Source organism: Dermacentor albipictus, chromosome 1 (genome assembly GCF_038994185.2).
Source record: "Dermacentor albipictus isolate Rhodes 1998 colony chromosome 1, USDA_Dalb.pri_finalv2, whole genome shotgun sequence".
NCBI lineage: Eukaryota > Metazoa > Arthropoda > Arachnida > Ixodida > Ixodidae > Dermacentor > Dermacentor albipictus.
Genome location: NC_091821.1, coordinates 135,073,896 through 135,092,835, shown reverse-complemented (window position 1 = coordinate 135,092,835; position 18,940 = coordinate 135,073,896). Strand labels below are relative to the sequence as shown.

Here is an 18,940-nt window from a genome sequence, read left to right as displayed (position 1 = left end):
TTTAATTTGCCTATGTCGCTGCCACTGCCTAATCGTACGCAAAGGGTTGACCTGTTACCTTCATCATGCCGTTTGCTCTAACCGCATCAAGTTTGATTGTTAAACTGCCGTGGTACATTACGCGGCTGCAGGAAAGTAAACTTGCCATGTGCTCACATAGGTTCAGAGACCAATTTGTTCAGTAATTATGGATATGCACTCTGAAATGGTTTGTCTACGGCACTTGTGCATGCTCGCCATTCCCTTACATTACAAAGCATGAGTAAATTCGCCGAAACAAAGAAGCATTTTTCAGAACATGCATAAACACTTTATTTACAGTAATAAATACAACACAATTGTCACGCATATCTTGCAAAAACATAGCATAACAGCTTGCAGAAGCCAAGCAGCATCCCAAATGCCAATCCCCCCCCCCACTCCCCCCTCCCCCTCCCATGTTGCATATTTAGCTTAGGTGAACCTACTCATCTTTCGGAGTTTCATTGTCTCCTTGTTGCCTCGCTTCTCTGCATTCTCCTTTCACAAATAAGTGCAGCCAAGTAGCCAGGTAGAAACTGACTACCTTCGTTGTTAGTTCAGCTGCGCGTTCGCTGCAACCAATTGTGTTCGTGCAGTTGACCTTTGCCAAACTCAGTACATCCAGGATGCTTTCAGAGTGCAGCTTGTTTTTGCTAAAGCATTCCATGAACAAGTTCTCAAGTGTTTCAACAAAGCAGAACAGTGCCCCACGTGGAAACAATAGTACTCCCTTACCCTGAGCCGCGTGAAGTCTGCAACTTCTGAGCCCTCCTCACTGGTTCGCATTGTCAAAGTTTGCTTGCAAGCTTCACACTTAGTCTTTAACACACACTTTCGTGCGACATAACCAGCAACGTAATATGTTAACCGCGAGTTGCTCTTCTCTATGTACTGGTTGTGGTCATGGGAAGAGGTCAGGCAGATTCAGAAGAATCATGGGGATGGCATCTTCTTATAGCAGGGGTCTTTCGCGAGGAATACGTGTTTCCTTGCCATCAATTACATGCACATGGTCTCTGATTATGTATCATGACTCAAAATATAGCTCACAGACCGCACATGTCGTCAAGTTCCGGGTGCATTAGTTCATTAGCAAGTTCAGGGTACGATCATTACACGGGAAAGAAAAGAAAATGAATTCAGACGACAAAATTCAGGGATGCAATCATTACGCGAGTGTGATCATTATGCAAGCAAATACGGTAGATGTGAGCGTTTGCGATTGGAGCCTAAAGGATAATGTCACGTCCCTCGATGTACTTGGCCTGTAGTCCAACCTCACCTCATTTGGCATCCATATGCTTTGGCCTGTCTCAATGTATGACAAGATAGATGCAGAGTGCCCGCAACTCATGAAGCCCTGAAACGTTGCGCTGCCCGTGAAACACAAGGTGAAGCATCATATCCCCACCATCGTTTCAACTGTCACTGCCCAGCCATGGAGGCTAGCTGGACAAAGGTTTGAAGTCGCCCGCTGTGAGTGCGAACACATGCTTCAGCTTGGTTGGCACTATTCATTATTCGTCTTTCCTCCAGCAATTGGTCTTCACCTCTACATCTGGTTGCAAAGCAGGACAGTGCCGATTGGCAGCCTCGTGATGATTACCAAGCTTTGAATGCCACCACTACTCCGGATCAATATCCCCTTCCCCACATACATGGCTTCAGCACTCGTCTCGCAGGAACCAAAATATACAGCAATATCGATTCGATGAGCGCGCACCACCAAATTCTTGCCGAACCCAGCGACACTTCAAAAATGGCAATCACTACTCCATTGGGCCTATTTGAGTTTGTGTGTTTTACGGTTTAAAGAATGCGGTGCAAACTTTTTGAAGGTTCATGGACAAGGTTATGCGCGGACTCCCGTTCCTTTTCGTCTGCCTTGACGACAATCTCGTTGCAAGTCACACAGACGAAGAGCACAATGAGCACTTTCACCTTCTGTTTGAGCAACTGGATGAGCACAGCCTGGTCCTAAAGCCCCAGAAATGCATTTTCAGAGTTGAAGCACTGGATTTTCTCGGCCATTGCATTTCATCCCAAGGAATCGAGCCACTGGAATCACAGGTGCGGGCAATTGAGGACTTTCTCTCTGCAACCTCCTTCAGAAAGATGCACGCGAGTTTCTGGGGCTCAAAGTTTCACAGGCGCTTCATACCATCCTGTGCACAAGTTCTTCAGCTGCTTACCGACCTGCTGCATCATGACTCAAAAAAAACGCCTACCTTCCACTGGTCCTCAGAGCATGAATACTCTTTCCAGGAAGTTGAACCGTGGTTGGCGACTGCAGTGTTGCTGATTCATCCGTTGCCCGACGCGTCAACTCGCCTTATCGTAGACGCGTCGACCACGGAAGTAGGTGCAGTACTGCAGCAGCATGATGGCACAGACTGGAGGCCACTGGGCTTCTTCTCAGAGGCCCTCAAACCTACAGAAGCTTGCTACAGCCCCTCCAGGAGGGCTGACGACCTACTGCGTTGTCAAGCATTTCTGTTCTTTTTTTTTAAGGCTGTAGCTTTTACATTTTGACCGACCACCAGCCGTTGACCTTCGTTTTCAAGAAAAAAAGTTTTTTGTACTAATAACATGAGCTTCGGCAACTTTTCTTTATCTCCGAATTTTCTGCAGACATCTGCCGTATCTACGGGACTGAAAATCAGGCAGCTGATGCACTGTAGCGGATCGGCACTGTGCCTGCTGGCCCTGTGGATCTACAAGCTGTATCCTCCGCCCAGCAAAACGACCCAGAGCTGCACCAATTGAGGGAAAAAGGCTCATCGCTTCAGCTTGTGGTGGTGCCACTTCCCTACACAACATTGGTCCCATGCGACACATCACGGGCAGCTCCTCACCCGTTCGTGCCCCATCATTTTCGCGCCAATATTCGTTTCACTGCACGGCCTAAGCCATCCCAGCATCAGAGCGGCATAGAGGCTTATCACCGCTTCATCAGGCTAGGGATCAACAAAGATATTCGAAGCTGGGCAAGAAGTTGCCAAGCCTGTCAAGCCGTGAAAGTGACCTGCCATGCGCGTTCAGCGGTGCTGCCATTTCAACCACCAGAGAGCCATTCTATCACATGTATTTAGACTTGGTGGGGCCTCTTCTGCCTTGCCAAGGTTTCAGGTACCTCCTCACATGTCTCGACCGGTAGTCAAGGTGGCCTGAGGCAACGCCTCTACAAGACATCACGACCAAAGCAGTGGCAGAAGCATTTGTTGCTACGTGAGTGTCGTGGTACGGTTTCCCTTTGTGCATAACTACTGACCAAGGCCAACAATTTGAAAGCTTGCTTTTTTCTGCCCTGGCAAGACAGCTTGGCGTGCACCTTCTTAGCACCATGGCTTACCCCCCACAGAGCAACGATATGGTCAAGCATCTCCACTGACAACTGAAGGCGTCATTGACCGCCACACTCGACAAACAGCACTGGGTGGAAAGGCTACCCCTAGTACTACTGGGCCTGCGAACAACAATCAAGGATGACCTCGGACTCAGCGCAGCTGAGATGCTCTATGGGTCAGCAATCCGCATTCCAGGGCAGTTTTTCGGCACCCAGCAGAGAACTCCACCAGCGGCTATGCAGCACTTAGACAGGCTACATTCATGGCTCAACCAGCTTTGACCTACACCCCCACGTATTGCCTGCAGGCAGCCTGTGTTTAGTTTCCCAACAATGGACACAACCACGTACATCTTTCTGCGGTGCACCTCTGTCAAGTCACCAATGACTCCTCCTTATGAAGGCCCCTTTCATGTGGTTTTGCGTTCATAGAAAACCTTGAAGATTGACGCTTGCAGCAAAGAAGAGACAGGGTCATGCGACTGTGTGAAACGAGCCTATTTTGAACATTAACTTTTCAGTCCTTCCACCATTCACACCTTAACCTCTGGCTTTCTACGGGGGTGGGGGGGAGCCCTTGTAGCAACCGTCCATTAATTCCTTGTCCGCGCCATGGGGGTCATCGCGTCTTGCTCCGGAAATCAAGTATGCCTCTCTGTGGAGGTTATTGCTCCCTGCTCTATCCTGGAACCAAAAAGCGGCTGCCCGACTAGGGCGTCACCACTGCCACTCAGAATTTTGAATAAAGCCAGTTGACTCTTCATTCTCAGGCTGTCAAAACATGTATTCCTTGCCTTTGCCAAATCTAGCTTCCAACAATTTGTTCGATTATGATGCTTACCCTGCTTGTACCTTCAGTCTGCAGTATGTATTAAATACAAAGTTCACTGACAATTATGATAATCCCCGACGTAAAATTTGAGCACAGCTCTATACATGTTTTCGATTCATTATATATTGGCTGGTGCGGACAATCTGTCTCGTGAAGCACGTTGCAAATGGAGCAAGTGTGGCATGACTGCCTCGCTAATCGAGATCACAAGAGCCAGCGCGTGGGTGACACATGGGTGCAATTCACAGCAGCCACCGTCGACAGACCTCCCAGACAATGGACGCTACTCTGGCACCATCTCATGGCCATCGTCAACGCATTAAGCTTTTGTTCTCACCCTTTCGCCATATCCTCCTCCTCTGCATTTCTCCTTGTGTCTTTCATCCCACGCTGCACTCCGCATTTGCTTTTCCATGTTTCGCTGTGCTCATTTGCCTGGTTAAGCTGCCGACGCCAACGCTCACTGCAGGAACAGGCGCCTAAGAGCTGCACTCCAAAATAAAATAAAAAGACATATTGTATACAAAATGGCATGATTATAATCTTTGGCAAACATGGCAGTGCTATGCACTGCATGGAAGCCACAAATTCAAAAAATAATCTCGCGCTCCTCTCAGGGATATTCCAGATGCTTTGCATGTCATGATGCCAGCAGGTCCATGCACATTGCATCACTAGGGTAAAAGCTGTCAATTGGTCCATCGACAAAGGACGAGAGCACCAATGCTACAAGAACTGGCTGCGTGTTTCGAGAAGAGAAGGGGGCTTGCCCATTGTGCACCACTGATCCTTTCATACAGCTTCCATTCAGTCAGTGTCCTGCAGATGTCTAGCAGAGGCAAACAATGGCAGACCCCTCTTTCCGGTTTCGCTATTCTGTTTGCTCACACAATCCACAGCTTTTGCTGCACTGCACAGAGTTTCTGTGATGGAGTATAGAGAGGCATGCAGCAAAGAGAAGACACACATGGAGAAGGCAGAGAAGGAGAGCGAGAAACCACGGCAACTTTGTAGTTGTGCATGAAATGCTTGTAACACTGCTAGTATGCCATCACTTCGAGAAAATTCCTGTGGCTGCAGGTTCATTCTAAATGCATTCATTCGTTCCTTTTATTTCTGCACTCTGTACAAGCAAGATGCAGGGAAAATGAACAAAAAGCCTGTTGTATGACAACTGGTGCACAGCTGTCATAGTAACAGCCGATACACAGCTGCCACTATGTAACAACTTTTCAAGGTCAAAGTGGTTTACAGGCCCTTTAACGGAGAGGTACATTTGTAGGTATATTGGCACAGAGTGTGAATGTCACTTGCCAATGATAAAAATGCTGTGTCATCCATATAATCTTAAGTATGCAGGTCCTGATTACATGGAATGGAGCTGAGCAAGACATAACACTGGAGAAAGGTCTGCCCCTTGAGGAATGCCTCTTGATTGTATCTAACAATGAAATGCAATATTGAGGCAATAAAATTCTCTAGAACTTAAGAATACTGCAATCCATGCTAGAGTAGCTGGGGAAGTCAAGGTTTCACAACCAATTGACTAATATTACGTGTTCAGCCCTATCATAATCTTTTAGTGCGTGAAGAGTCACTGACACACCATACACCCTTCTGTGCCGTGTGGGCTGTATACAATTTTCAAGGTCAATATGAGCCTGCTACATTGAATACCTAAGCATGAAATCAATTTGACTAGACTCAGGAGTACTGTCTCATAAATCAAATTTATTGCACAGACATGTAGAACCCTTTGTATCGTTTCCAAATTCGACGTTAAGGCAATCGGCCTGATATCAACTAACACACCTGTGCCCCCCAGTTTCTTTAAGCAATGGTATGATCTCAGCAATTCCCATTCCAATAGAAGCTCTGAACTTCTAACAGAACAGCCGATGATGCCTAGCAGATTATTTTGGACTATGTAAAAACTTTTAAAATGGTTGAAGTGGATGTGTTCAGCACCTAGGGCTGCTGTTGGAAAGCCTTAGGACAATTATTAACAGCTCAAAAGCACTAGGACACTGATTGTGGCTACACAGCGCAGTAAAAATATAATGGTTACAGTTTGCTTTAAGGACAACAATATTGTGGAGGAACATTTTAGGAGAGCAGAAGGTCGGACAACGTGGTCTCAGAAAATAACTGATGTTCCAGCCTTCTAGTATTAAGTTTCAATGGCTCTATCAATTCTTGGGCTTCAACGTTTACAAGCAGCAGAATTATTCTTTTGGAGTGAAGAAAAGCAAAGAGCATGCATTTATTTCTTATGAAACAAAATAGAAATGCTTACATGATACTCATCCTTTTCTTTAAACAGAGTGCATCAAAACGCAGCAGAAATGACCTTATAGTCAATCCAGTTTGTCGAGGTTTGATTATGAAGCAATTTTTCCAAAGCAGCTTTTCCCTGCCTGTAGTCATGCAAGCAGATGTTCTTATACAAAGAGGAGGAATCACTTATAAATTGTTGTACGAAGCATCTAGCTTTTTTTTACAGGCATCATTAAAGATTGAACAAATGCTCATTGCTTAGAGTTTCTATCATACAAGGAAGCCAATGACGAACGCAAGTAGCCTATTTACCCAATCCTAATGCACACCTATATTTAAAAAAAAAAAAAAATCTGCCAAACAATTGTTTGGGCATCACAACTAGATAAAAAACCAAAATAATGTTTGCAGTGTTGGCAACAGTCTCCCATCACAGCCAATGTCATTGCCACTGTCATGACAAGTTAACTGCACACCTTTCAATGTTTCCCTGTATATAAGTAAACGAGAATGATGCATTACTTCATTATCAAAGCTCATAAAGGAAAAGGTATTGCACACATTGAAATAAAACTGCAGCAGATGTTTTCGGAGTTCCAGACACACATGCATTGCTGGATGAACTGGCACAGTAGTCATTTGAGGCATGGGTTGGAATCATGCTCATTATGGTCGCGAAATGGATAGCACTGAGAACAGTAATGAATAATTATGGTGTGTTACATGCCAAAACTACAACCTAATTATGAGGCACACATAGTGCCGAAAATTAGGACCACCTGGGGTTCTTTAATGTGCACCTAAATCTAAGTAGATGGGTGTTTTTCACATTTCGCCCCCATTGAAATGCAGCCGCCATGCACAGAGAACATGCTGTGGTTCATTGACAGTGACAAAAAGCTGGCTGACAGTAATGCCGATGAATGTACAGTGAGTATGAATAGATTTTTGCTCTCTTAAAATATAATTCTGTGCATTCCTTTTTTTCTGATTGCAAGAAGCAGGGAAAGGCGTTTTTTTTTTGTGATTAAAAGAATGGAGTGTGTTATATAAGGTGTCGCTGCCTACCGCAACGCCATCAGGAGGCGCGTGCTTGGAGCCGCCTAACAGGGAGGAAAAAGAGGATGGAATAAACACAGAGAATGAGTAATGTCTCCATTGCTGTTGTACTGAGTAATATGCATGATATAACAGGGTGTGTGTTAGATTTGGGTACACTTAACATCTTTGTCTCAAAATCCTAATACGTTATGTTTTAGACACATGCAAACTGCGTGTATAGGGTAATTTAGAACTCCACTGTAACATAAACAAGTGCCCACTTGATTACCCAATGAAGTTACTAAGCATAATAACCAAGAAACACTCAAACATTGTTTGTGCTGGTGGCATAGTCAAAAAGGACATGCAGAGATGTGGACCTGCAAACACCAGATCCAAACCAAAAGCAGCCCGACTTCTAACAATAGTAGGAAGTTGTGAATCTAGACAATTCTTAAGCACCATGCCCAGCGATGGGAAATTAATGTCTCCAGCAAGTAACACAAAATTTTTGCAAGTAAAAATAACACTGTCCAGGAGATGTGAATCCTGAATACATTAAAGAAAACAGGAATTTATGATTAAGAATGGATGACAAGCTGTCACAGATGTCACAGAGCTATCACAAGAATCACAGACTGCACTAACATAAGCTCCAACTTTATCTTCACATAATGGCAAACTTTAGTTGATAAAAGTGCAAGTACACCACGTCTGAAACCCATATAAATGAAAAAAGCAAATGTTCTTGAAACAAACATTTCTTTTAGAAGCAAGCTAAGTTACATTTAAATGATTATATCATGAATCAGTTGAACAGAAAGACAAGATAAATCTGTAGAAACTTGAAAATAAGGAATGACAGTTGCAGTGCACCACTTTTAAACACCGTAAAGCAAAGAGAGAATTTCAGTAGAAACTACCTTTTCCATAATACAATCCTTGAATATTTTACTCGACTGAAACATTTTAGACTTCAAATGAGATGACAAAGACAACACACTGTTCAAGGAAGACTGACCACATTTTCGTCTTGAGTTCATGCATCATGCTCAACACTTCTTCAGTCCTGCATGTCTTATGTGTGGAGTTGGTCTGGACCTGATAAAAAATTTGCTATCATATCTGTCATCAGGTGAAGGCACATTGACGTTATTGTCACTGCTTGTTTTCACACTATCCAGGATCTTTGAAATTTATGTTCTCAAGTTGCCTGCAGCAGGAGAGCCATTCGTAAGCAGACTGAGAGATAGACATACAGAGACGCTGACGATTCAGTGCTGTATAGCTTTTGTCATTGCCTTTTCAACAGTGGCTGCGATTGCAGGTGAAATGGTAACACCTGTGAAAGAAGCTTCGCACAGAGACCAGCCTATCCATGAGCCCTCTTTTCAACAGTCACAACAGCGTCTCTCCTGAGGCACCATTGCTTATTTCTAACACCTGGATTTGCTGCACATGAACTGGATACTCTGCGTGAACAGCTGGGTGCAATCCTTGACAGAGACAACACTTCTCATTTTGAGTCATACAACCACTAGTAGAGTGTCCTTCACCACAGGTACAACAGATCAAACTGGATTTGCAACCAGCAGCACTGTGACAAAACTGCCAGCTATTTCAACACAGTAGGAGGCACAAAGCAAGTGGCTCAACCCTAAAAACAAAGTGCCATTCTTTTACTTTAGATGGACAAGATTAAAGGTGGGCAAATAATCTAAGCTTCAAATACAAATTGAATATTACACACTAACTATGAATTTGTATTTTAAAAGGAGCTATTCAGTATTTTCGCATATTCGAAACTAACCAAATATTTTGCAACAATCGAATGTTAAAGTTTGGTTACTGTTCTCCATCTGCTAAACAATGCACTGCAAATTATGAAAAGTGAGACAACAACAATGTTTTCAAAGTAATGCCGAAACAAAACAAGTAAACCAAGCTTTGTTTTCAGTTTTGCGGTGGAAGTTTATGTGACAACCCGTGGTCTTCGCTTGTAGTTTGTCATTTAGTCTTTTTGACAGTCTAGTCATGTAGCAGTTATATGTTTCCCGCTACCTGTGATGTTTTCCTTGGAACGGGTCCTTCGGTACACAAGTCTTTCAGCAGTTCCTTTTTTTTTTTTGGAAAGCTGGTCATACAGCAGCCATTTTAGCTTGGAAAGATTGTTTGCAACCGCGCTCTAAAGCTGTGGAGAGTCTATTTGTGCCATTTTTTATATGACAATTAGTGATTGTGTGTTTAAATCTGACCTGTTGTCCCGGATAGCAATGTTTTTTTTTTTCTTTTTTATGCTAGCCAGTAGGCACATAGTATCTAATTGTACCTAAATAAGTATTCCTGCTGTGAATACATGCGTCAGCTTTTGACTATTCGATTACATATTCTATACTTACTACTCGTATTTAATTTGCATTCACAGAAGTCGATATTTGCCCACCTCTAGACAATATGGATCTGAATATGTCAAAATAACCAATTCTGTAGAGACCTGCACCTCACAATGTCTGCAATTCGACTACAGCGGCATAATGCTGCTGTCACAGAGAGCTTCTCCAGTGTCTGAGATGGGCTTAACTAGGGGTCAACATCGAGAACAAGGCCTTTGGTGCATGAAAGGTGTGGTGAAATATAAGTACTCAATGGGACTGAAGGCAAGGAATGAACACTCTACAAGGTCCATGGCACAAGTGTGGTCTGGCGACCTGAATGAACATTATACTACATCTCAACCAAACTGCCAGACATTAGCAATACCCTGCAAGCAGTGGCGTAGCCAGCAATTTCGTTCGGGAGGGGGGGGGGGGGGGGGGGGTTATTCAGTTGGATGAAGCCATCAGCTGAGAGCACCAGCATACAGGGAATGCTAATTGTGTCACAGCAGAGAAACAATCTGAGAGGTAAGCGATCGTGCAAGAAAGAAGGTCTCCAAGAGGCATGCCCTGTTTAGGTAGTCTTCTGAAGGTCAGAACAGCCTCAGTAATCTGAACAAAATATTTAAAATAAGAAAATGAGAACTAGCCGACTCAACTCCAAAGGGAAAAAATAAACAAAAGGAATCAATAAAAGATGACCAAATACTTAACCAACCCAATGCATAGCACAAGTCAGCAGAAGCACACGCTTCAGCCAGCTTTGTCGAGTGTCTTTTCCGTCTTCCTGGCCTCCTGTCCTGTTTCATTCTTCTTTCTGATATGAGCTGGAAAGATTCAATAACATCAAGTTTCCAATTAACCCAACTTTCTCACACTTACTACTGTTGTTCGTGCTGTCAGGAGCTGCTCAAAGTTATTGGAGCGTAAGGTTGCAAATAGTAAAGGGAAAATAAGACATCCACCCATTCGTAGCAATTGCTACAAAGGAAACCCATACGGGTTCCTCGAAAGAAAAGCCTCAGAGTTGAAGAAAAATTCGTCCTGGTCCGGAGTTGAAGAAAAATTCATCCTGGTCCGGAGTTGAGTCCCGGACCAGGACGAATTTTTCTTCAACTCTGAGGCTCTTCTTTCGAGGAACCCGTATGGGTTTCCTTTATAGCAATTGCTACGAACGGGTGGATGTCCGATTTTCCCTTTATTAACTTCTCTCCACCTTGCGGGTCTCCGCAGAACTACTACGTCAAAGTTGCAAATAATGCAGAAGAGATTTTGTCAAAAAGAATATGTTGTCACCATATCAGCATATATTCAGAGACGTTTACAATTTGTGTCTATCAATTTTAAGCATTTATGGTTGGTAGAGATACCCAGCCAAGTGGATGCGTTACAGTTAGATTTTTCCAAGGTTTTTGACCAGTTGTGTAACAGAAATGATTAGTATAACTAGAAAGCATCATACTACCATAAGAAAAGTGATTAGCATTTACTTCAAACGTAGAATTAAGCATGTTGAAGTAAGGGGTTGTATATCCCGTGTACTCATACTTACTTCTGCAGTTCTCCAAATGACTGTTACAGTCCCTTTTTCTTTTATTTAAGTTTACTAGCTAATTGATGCTAGGGCACTGTCATGGAGCTATGCACATGAGTACATAGCTTCTTGACAGGCACCAAAAGATCCCCCGACAAGAATATTTGCCCATAATTATATTGTTTCTGATGAACATTACTTATAAGGTGACCATTATTTAGTATTATAAATATGAAAGACTGATTAACGATTGATGAATGGTGTGAAACCATAGCACAAGCTCAATAAAGAGAAAACTATTTCTCCATATAAAGAGGGAAGTTATGGCTAGTATTTATTTTCTACAATGTAACTCAGTTCAATAAGTTAAAACATATAAGTATCTTTGAATAGCTCGTATAAGCGTCTTAAAGTTGCAATCATAAATACCTTCACATGGCCAACAACCATTTCTAACATCTAATTTGCAAATTAGTTGTGCATATTAAAATTAAACAGCAATGTCATACCAGTGTCACGCTGCCACTTTCAATCGCAATTGGCTCTCTCCCTCAGCTTGTGCAAAGGAGTTAATCGCAACCAAGAAATTAAATCCTGATCATGCATAATCACAACCAATAGTGCGCTGTGTGACACCCGCAGGTGAGGAACGGTTGTGGGATCGTTCCCCAACTGCGGCAAGTTGTTTTTTTTCATCCACTTTCAGTTCCATTAACTTATTGTTTCTTTATTTCACCTATTAAGCACAAGTAATTTCCCCTATGTTGTCCTTGGTGTCAGTATTTGTTGGCTTCTTATGATATGACTAATAAAAATCGGACCCCTCAGTTAACCCCATTTCTTATAGTTCATAGGTCTAGACAGTTACACAAGATGTGCACAAACTGAAACTGGAGAAGGGAATACCCACATCATTTTCAAGACACACAAATTTAACCAGTATACGTTTTGCAACTACACCACACTTCTGCTCCTAAGTTATTACAGAGAATAACCAATACACTGAACAGAGAGTCAAAGCAATTGCAGAATATGATGCTGAAATGCTAGGAATCAATTTCACAGCTGAGCACTACAAGAAAAACTGCTGGCTGTGGTCCAGGATCTGCCTCAACAACACAAACTGTGAGCCAAAAAGCACTTTGTCCATCATAGTCACTGTCACGCATGGGGATTCTAATGTGAATACGAAATTTTTTTAAAGCATTCCCAATATGCCAAGCCAGCAGCCAGAAATAATCAAAACATAGTGCACTGAAGTGTAGCAATAAATATGAATGTCACCACAGTACAACAGTTATGTGAATTTACATTTTTGTACATTTTCATAGTTTGTTCTTTTCCCCTCCTATCACATACGTTCTGTTAAATAATATCACAATTAATTGCTCATGCTGCAACAACCACGCATCTCCTGTGTCCTGTATGCACAAACACACACACATGCACACACACAATTCTACAGAGTCAAAATTCTGATAAACCGAACACTTAGGCATTGGAAAACTGTTCACTTCAGTCTCAGGGACGTGATCAAGGTTGCAGTCACTTTCATTCCCATACCATTCCATGGAATAATCGAGTTAGTGCCATAAGTCCATTCCTTTCAATTCTATAGAGTTAAAAGCCTGAGACAACTCGATAATTTTAGCAATTGCCACACACTGTTATTCATTCCTTTGATTCCTGTGAATTGCCACAAGGTGACAATATGTTTTCCTGTTCTAGACAGCATGGCAGAAATGCCTGTAAACACAACTGCGTGAATGTGATGCTGCCAGGGGAAAAGTAGAGGAACTTCTATGGAAACAAGGCCACTTCACATCCCAATTATTATAAACTCAATTCCGCTCCTACTGAAACGGTCACTATTCCAATCTGGGTTTCTAAAAACAGGAGTTATTTGGGAATCGATATAATTCCGGTATGACAACTACGCAATCCTACCCGTGACTATGGGAAACCTTGGTCCCGTATTGCTGCCCTGCTTTCCCTTCTCCCAACTTTCAATGCCACTGTTCAGAATATTTAAAGCGTATGTGTACATATTTACTTTAACTACTACATCAATATCCTACTACTGGCTCTAAGAAGTGAAAGTGAAGTGAAACAGAGCATTGACGGGGACAAGCATATGAAGCAAACAGTACATCGATCTTATCACGCGAGATCGGCAAAACTTCCTTGTTGATGCATTTTTAGTTGAGAAACAACTCAGTTATGATATATGTTGGAATGTTCATTTCGCGTCGCGGCTATATAAGCACACAGACATACTTGACATTCAGGTACGTCAGTGGATATCGAGAAACAAATCCAGGCACCGAGTGCAGCCCCAACGAATATGCTGCACTTGTAATATAAGAATAAGAAAAAGGCGTCGCGAAATACCGTTCACGCGTTTAGCGTGACATGAACATTTAGCAGATCGTGTCAGAGTACGCATTCTTTGCGACGCAGCGCATCCCTTGAGAGCTCCCTGCAGATGGCCGTGTACATGCAGGCACTAAACGGACCCTCGCACTTGTCATTTTTACCGCTGAAGCAAAAACTTTCGTCTGAAAAAAAAAAAAAAAGAACAATCTGGACGGCCCTCCATGCATGCATATATATAGGGTCTTCCGTATTTTGCCGGTGGACTTAAAAAATTCCTGTCCACAAACTACTCGTCTAATCGAGAGCAAACATCGCTCGCAGGGGAGCATATTGTAGTCTAAGTTGTTTGAGGTTAATTTAAACATCGGTACTTGCCTGCATTTTGTAGAATGAAGCAGAAACTGCTTTCGGCTACGAGCACAGATTTTGCAGACGGGAGCCAAGCTGCTGATCTGACAGGTTGCGTCATCTGGCGGACGGTGAGGTAAGCAACTTCTCGGCTCGAGGGATGGGAGATAAGCGCGCTTGCTTCGAAGGTTCAGTTCGTGTGCCCGTCGAAATCCGTCGAAATGAGAGCAGATGGCGCAACCTGTCGGATCAGCTTACGTTACGTTCGCTTTGTAAATACCCGGTCCGTTTCCAATACATCCATGCACTAGATGTATAATCTGTTCAGCCTGCGTGTTTCGAATGCCCAAATTCATTAGGAATGTACGGTATCTACTTAGCACAGTATGTACTTGGTCGAATTTCTTGTCTTCTTTTCGGGCATAGTAATGATGCTAGAATATATTTGTCAGGCGTCCTTTAGTGCTGCTCACCGGTCTTGTCATCCGGAAAACAATGAACATTTAACAGGAATAAAATAAAGCGGCATAAGCGGATACGCCAGCGCTTCTATTTAGCGTGATCTCTCTAGTCCTACCGCCGTTTAGACATTGCGTTGAGGCTGATTTTACCACCCTCAGTACCATACTAACTCTATGCTCAGTACACTGCTGCATGCTCCTGACATAAAAAAATAAGGAAAGAAAGAAAAAGAAGAAAAAAACGCTCGCAAAATGTATGCAACTCTGAAAAAATTCATAATTGTTACTGTTCGCGGCCCTCCCCCAATTTGCCAATTTCACTAACTTCTTCTTCGGACGGTTGAGAAAGACCAGTTAAAGCGTGCACGTGCACACCTGTCACATGGCTCCGTTCTTCTCCTCCTCGCGCACGCACCGTTCGAGCTCGAAGGCGCGCCAGAACGACGCTCTTCGTCTCTTGCGCTTGCTGTTCCAGTGGACGAGACGCGTTCGAGCGGAAGGCCAGAAGGGCGTGTCGCAGCACCCCGAGAGTCGCCGTAGGGAGGACTACGCGCGTTGGGGCGGCTTCTTGGGTGATCGCGTAATCGTGGAACGCGAACGGCGCGGCTGCGTAGTTGACACAGGTGAGCAGAGCCGGCTCCGTTCCGCAGTGTTCTCAGATTTTCTGTACCTCTACAGTATAGGCATGCCAGCAGTCTCACAGAATTGCAGGAAACCTGCCTGGTACACGGGAGCGCGTTCAAGGCGTTACGCGCTGGAGACCGCCCGCCTTTCATGCTTTTCGGCCGAGAGAGAAGTGCCTTCCAAAAGTTAAGTGCATAACTTTCGATTACTTTTCGTTCAGATCAAGGAGTCAGTCGAAAGACGGCGCAGTGTATTTCCAGTCAACCGGAGATCTGTCGGTACAGTACTAAGTCTGCGCGAGAGAAATGTCTACTTGTCGCGATTAACGGACACGCATTAGGCGCAACAATCGGCCGATCGCCCGGGAGCTGCCGCCTGCGGAACAGCTGCGGAATGCCGCGTCCACCGATTGCCAGCAGTTGAACAGTGTACCTCAACTGGCATGCATGGCCAGTGTGTTGTCCCTTCAGTGAGGTTGTGCGCTCTGCGTGGCACGCCAGAGCGCATAGGTTCGTATGGCCCACAGCATGGCAGCCATAACTTTTGTTGGCCCTCGCTTGCGGTTGTATAGTGTGCGTGGTGTTAGAGCGTGCCACTGAAATTATGGGCAGTTTACATACCATGTGTGCGTCTTTTCTTTATTCCCAATTGCAATATTTGTTGAGGTTTTCAATTTTTAATTCGAGTTTCAGAAGACTTTGTCGATAACTTACAAACATGCCGCTTCTTTGCTTACATTTAGTGATTGTTGGTGGTTCTTTAGTTCACAATATGTGTCATTGACGACGTAGCACAGCGTTCGAGTGCAACTACGCATTGTAAACAGCAGTAGGAAAGTCACCCCTAAACGAAATATTACTTTCAGCTGGAGCCTTTATTTAAATATTTTTATTATTCATTTACTGATTGATTTGAAATACCTGCAGCGCCCGAAGGCATTAGCATTATTGCAGGGTTATTATTATTATTATTATTATTATTATTATAAGCACCACCATAATGAAACCTAACACAAGCATCAAAAAGAAAGAATGTACCATTAACCGCGGCACTTCGCCAATTTCTCAGCGAATGATGCAGGCGCTAGCATCCATGGTCGACTGAGCACTGATGAAGCGGGAGGCGATGCAGGGATTAAGAAAGAAGTAAAAATATACACGATCATGCATTCTGAGGTCACTTCTTTCTTCATGAACTTCGGGTTGTGCTCAAAAAAAGATTGCCGCCAGTGCCTGTCATTGGCGTGCCCTCCTGTGCTCTAAATATTGTAGGCACAACAGCACATGTGAACCAGCCCTGGTTTCCCCACAGCGCTGAGCCAGAGCTTACTGATTATTCGGGCTAGGATTCTCGTAGTATCCGAACGCTGCCTGTTCCTCGGGGGAACACTCAACGCGCGGACATCCCATCCGTTTTCCCGAGACCGAACTGAACGGAAACAAACCCTGCACAGCGTACGCGAAACACTGTCATGCCCTTTCCTTCCCTGGCGGAAGCGAAGTGGCTCCGATTGGTTGCGCGCGTGGCGTGAGCGCGCGCCTATGCAGCTGTAATCCTTGCTAATGACTCACGCTCCGGCGCCGGCGCAGCTGTGAACCCATCAAACCGTCCTTTCCCACAGCTGCTCTGCTCTAGGAGCAACTGGATTTTTTATGTGACTACGACAGCGCCACTTGCGAGTCAAAACAGCTTCGCTTGAAAAAGAAAACATTAAGTTTACTGGCCTTCTGTAAGGGAATCGAAGTATGTTCGTTACAACCGGAAATCCAAGTTCGAGATGTAGCTTTAGTGCTTAGCTCGCCTCGGGACTAAAGCAGCTCTCCGACTGATTTTGTTAAAAATATCACTGCTGTCTATGTTTTCGTATCTTCAGGGGCGGTATTCTCGGACGGTCACATTCGGAGATACTTTCACTTTCGCGAGATTTCGCGTGACCAGTGCTGGACGCGTCGGCGTCAATCAGCGACAACATTCCATGGCACTGTGCCAACAATGCTGCCGCTCGTAGACGCCAATGTGTCCGGCGCTAGTCACATGAAATGACCCGAAATTGAAAGTATTTCCGAAAGCGACCATCCAATAATACAGCCCCAGCTTCACTGCGTGCCACGAACCACGGTGTCTGATAAAGCTGACTATGTTATGCAAACTAAAAAAGGAAAGCTTACTTTTGAATGAGGCTATGCATAACGCACACGAACTGACAGTTATGCGAAATTGATTCGCTAAATCAAAATTTTTCATCTCATCAAGAAAAAAATAAATTCAATGTCTTACTGTCGAGGAGTTATAATTTATTCGCTAAATCGGTAAATTCTCAAAACGGAGTTCTGGGGGCAGCTGCGAGACCTTAGCAGCGTTGGTAGCCCAGGGGCAGTGGTTGGTTCAGTGTGCATTCACGAAATGACCCAGTGCCCCAGCGTAAAAATTATCAGGTTGTGCCATCAGGTGCTCTCGTTTGTGCGTTTCACTGAATGGCACGTTACGCGACGTCGTCTTATGACGGTCACCCGTCACAAGAATTGGCTACATAAATCATATAGACGCCTACTTTTACATTGTGCATACGAGTGGAACTCGTTATACAGTTGAAACCCGACATTACTAAGTCGACGGACGGCCTAAATTACTTCGTTGAATGAAGAGTTTTGGTACTTCGGGAAAAATGAATTTTTACTGACCGACCGTGGCGGAGAAATAAGTTAGCTAAATTAGGAAATTAGACTGAGTATCACTTGTTACTGCGGCAGTTTAGCTTTGTGCTAAACCATTTCTATCATTTATGCGGGACTCAGTGGACACAAGAAAATGGACACTTGAAAGAACAGCGCCAAGGGGCTTGCCTTCGTCAGAGTCACGTTGGCTCCGGGCTGAGGCTTGCGTTGCTCGTTCATTGTTAATTTGTGTCCACTTCCTTGTGACCGCTTTGTCGTGCATGAATCTTAGGAGCGACTAACAGTGGTCAAGCAACGAATGTCGGTGCAGCCAACGTCTCGACAAGTCTTCGTCAAGGATGTTGACTCCAGCGGCATTCCTTGATCGACCACGGTTGTTCACTTCAAGCCTCCATGTTCCTGTGGACTTCTGTCTTGTATGAACCTTACAGTGGCGTAGCCAGAAGTGTTTTTTGGTAGGGGGGCGCACGCACCTGACCGTGGACGGCGAGGGGCGGGGCAGGGGGGGTCTGTGCTGGCCCCATATTAACGCAAATTTTGGGGAGGGCGCGTGGCCCAGTGGGCTACCCCCTGGCTACGACATTGGAACCTTAGGAGTGTTATAGCCCAAAGCAACAACGGAAGCTGTTACGAAAGCGGTACCTAAGCTATAAGCAACGTTTTCGCCATAGTAGCTTCGTCCGAGTCAAGTTGCCTTCGGGCTGATACTTCCGTTTTTTGCCTACATTTCATCACTCCTAATATTCCCGCACTCTTGCCTCGGTGGCTGAGAACTTTTCGGCTCATTTCATTTTTCAGACCTGAAAAACGGGATACACTTTTCGCTTACCTTACCACAGATAACCCGCCTCGGCGGCTCAGTGGCTATGGCGTTGTTCTGTAGAGCACGAGGTCATGGGTTCGATTCCCAGTCGCGGCGGCGGCATATCGATGGAGGCGAAATGTAAAGACGCTCGTCTTCTTGGGTTTAGTAGGCCAAAATTAATCCGCAGCCCTCCAACACAGTGTCTGTCATAGCCCCATGGTTGGT

At 44.4% G+C, this 18,940-nt stretch overlaps 1 protein-coding gene and 1 long non-coding RNA gene across 7 annotated transcripts in view; one reads left to right on the top strand and one right to left on the bottom strand.

Annotated features, from left to right (window-relative positions):
- Window positions 1-458: 458 nt before the first annotated feature.
- LOC139050053 (uncharacterized) lies at window positions 459-14,427 on the bottom strand. Its single transcript, XR_011508756.1, has 3 exons — window positions 14,178-14,427; window positions 10,611-10,719; window positions 459-10,504 (listed from the first exon to the last, which is right to left on the bottom strand). It is a non-coding gene; the product is annotated as an uncharacterized lncRNA (long non-coding RNA).
- A 550-nt stretch (window positions 14,428-14,977) lies between these two features.
- Window positions 14,978-18,940, top strand: part of LOC139050027 (uncharacterized) — a 73,962-nt gene continuing 69,999 nt past the window's right edge. The window contains exons 1-2 of one of the 6 annotated variants that reach the window (XM_070526190.1): window positions 14,978-15,234; window positions 15,323-15,420. In XM_070526190.1, coding sequence (XP_070382291.1) covers window positions 14,994-15,234; window positions 15,323-15,420 — 339 coding nt within the window. In that variant the 5' untranslated portion in view covers window positions 14,978-14,993. Of the gene's footprint in view, window positions 15,235-15,294; window positions 15,422-18,940 lie in introns of those variants that run through there. The other 5 variants (XM_070526186.1, XM_070526167.1, XM_070526177.1 and 2 more) reach the window with 5 other exon arrangements.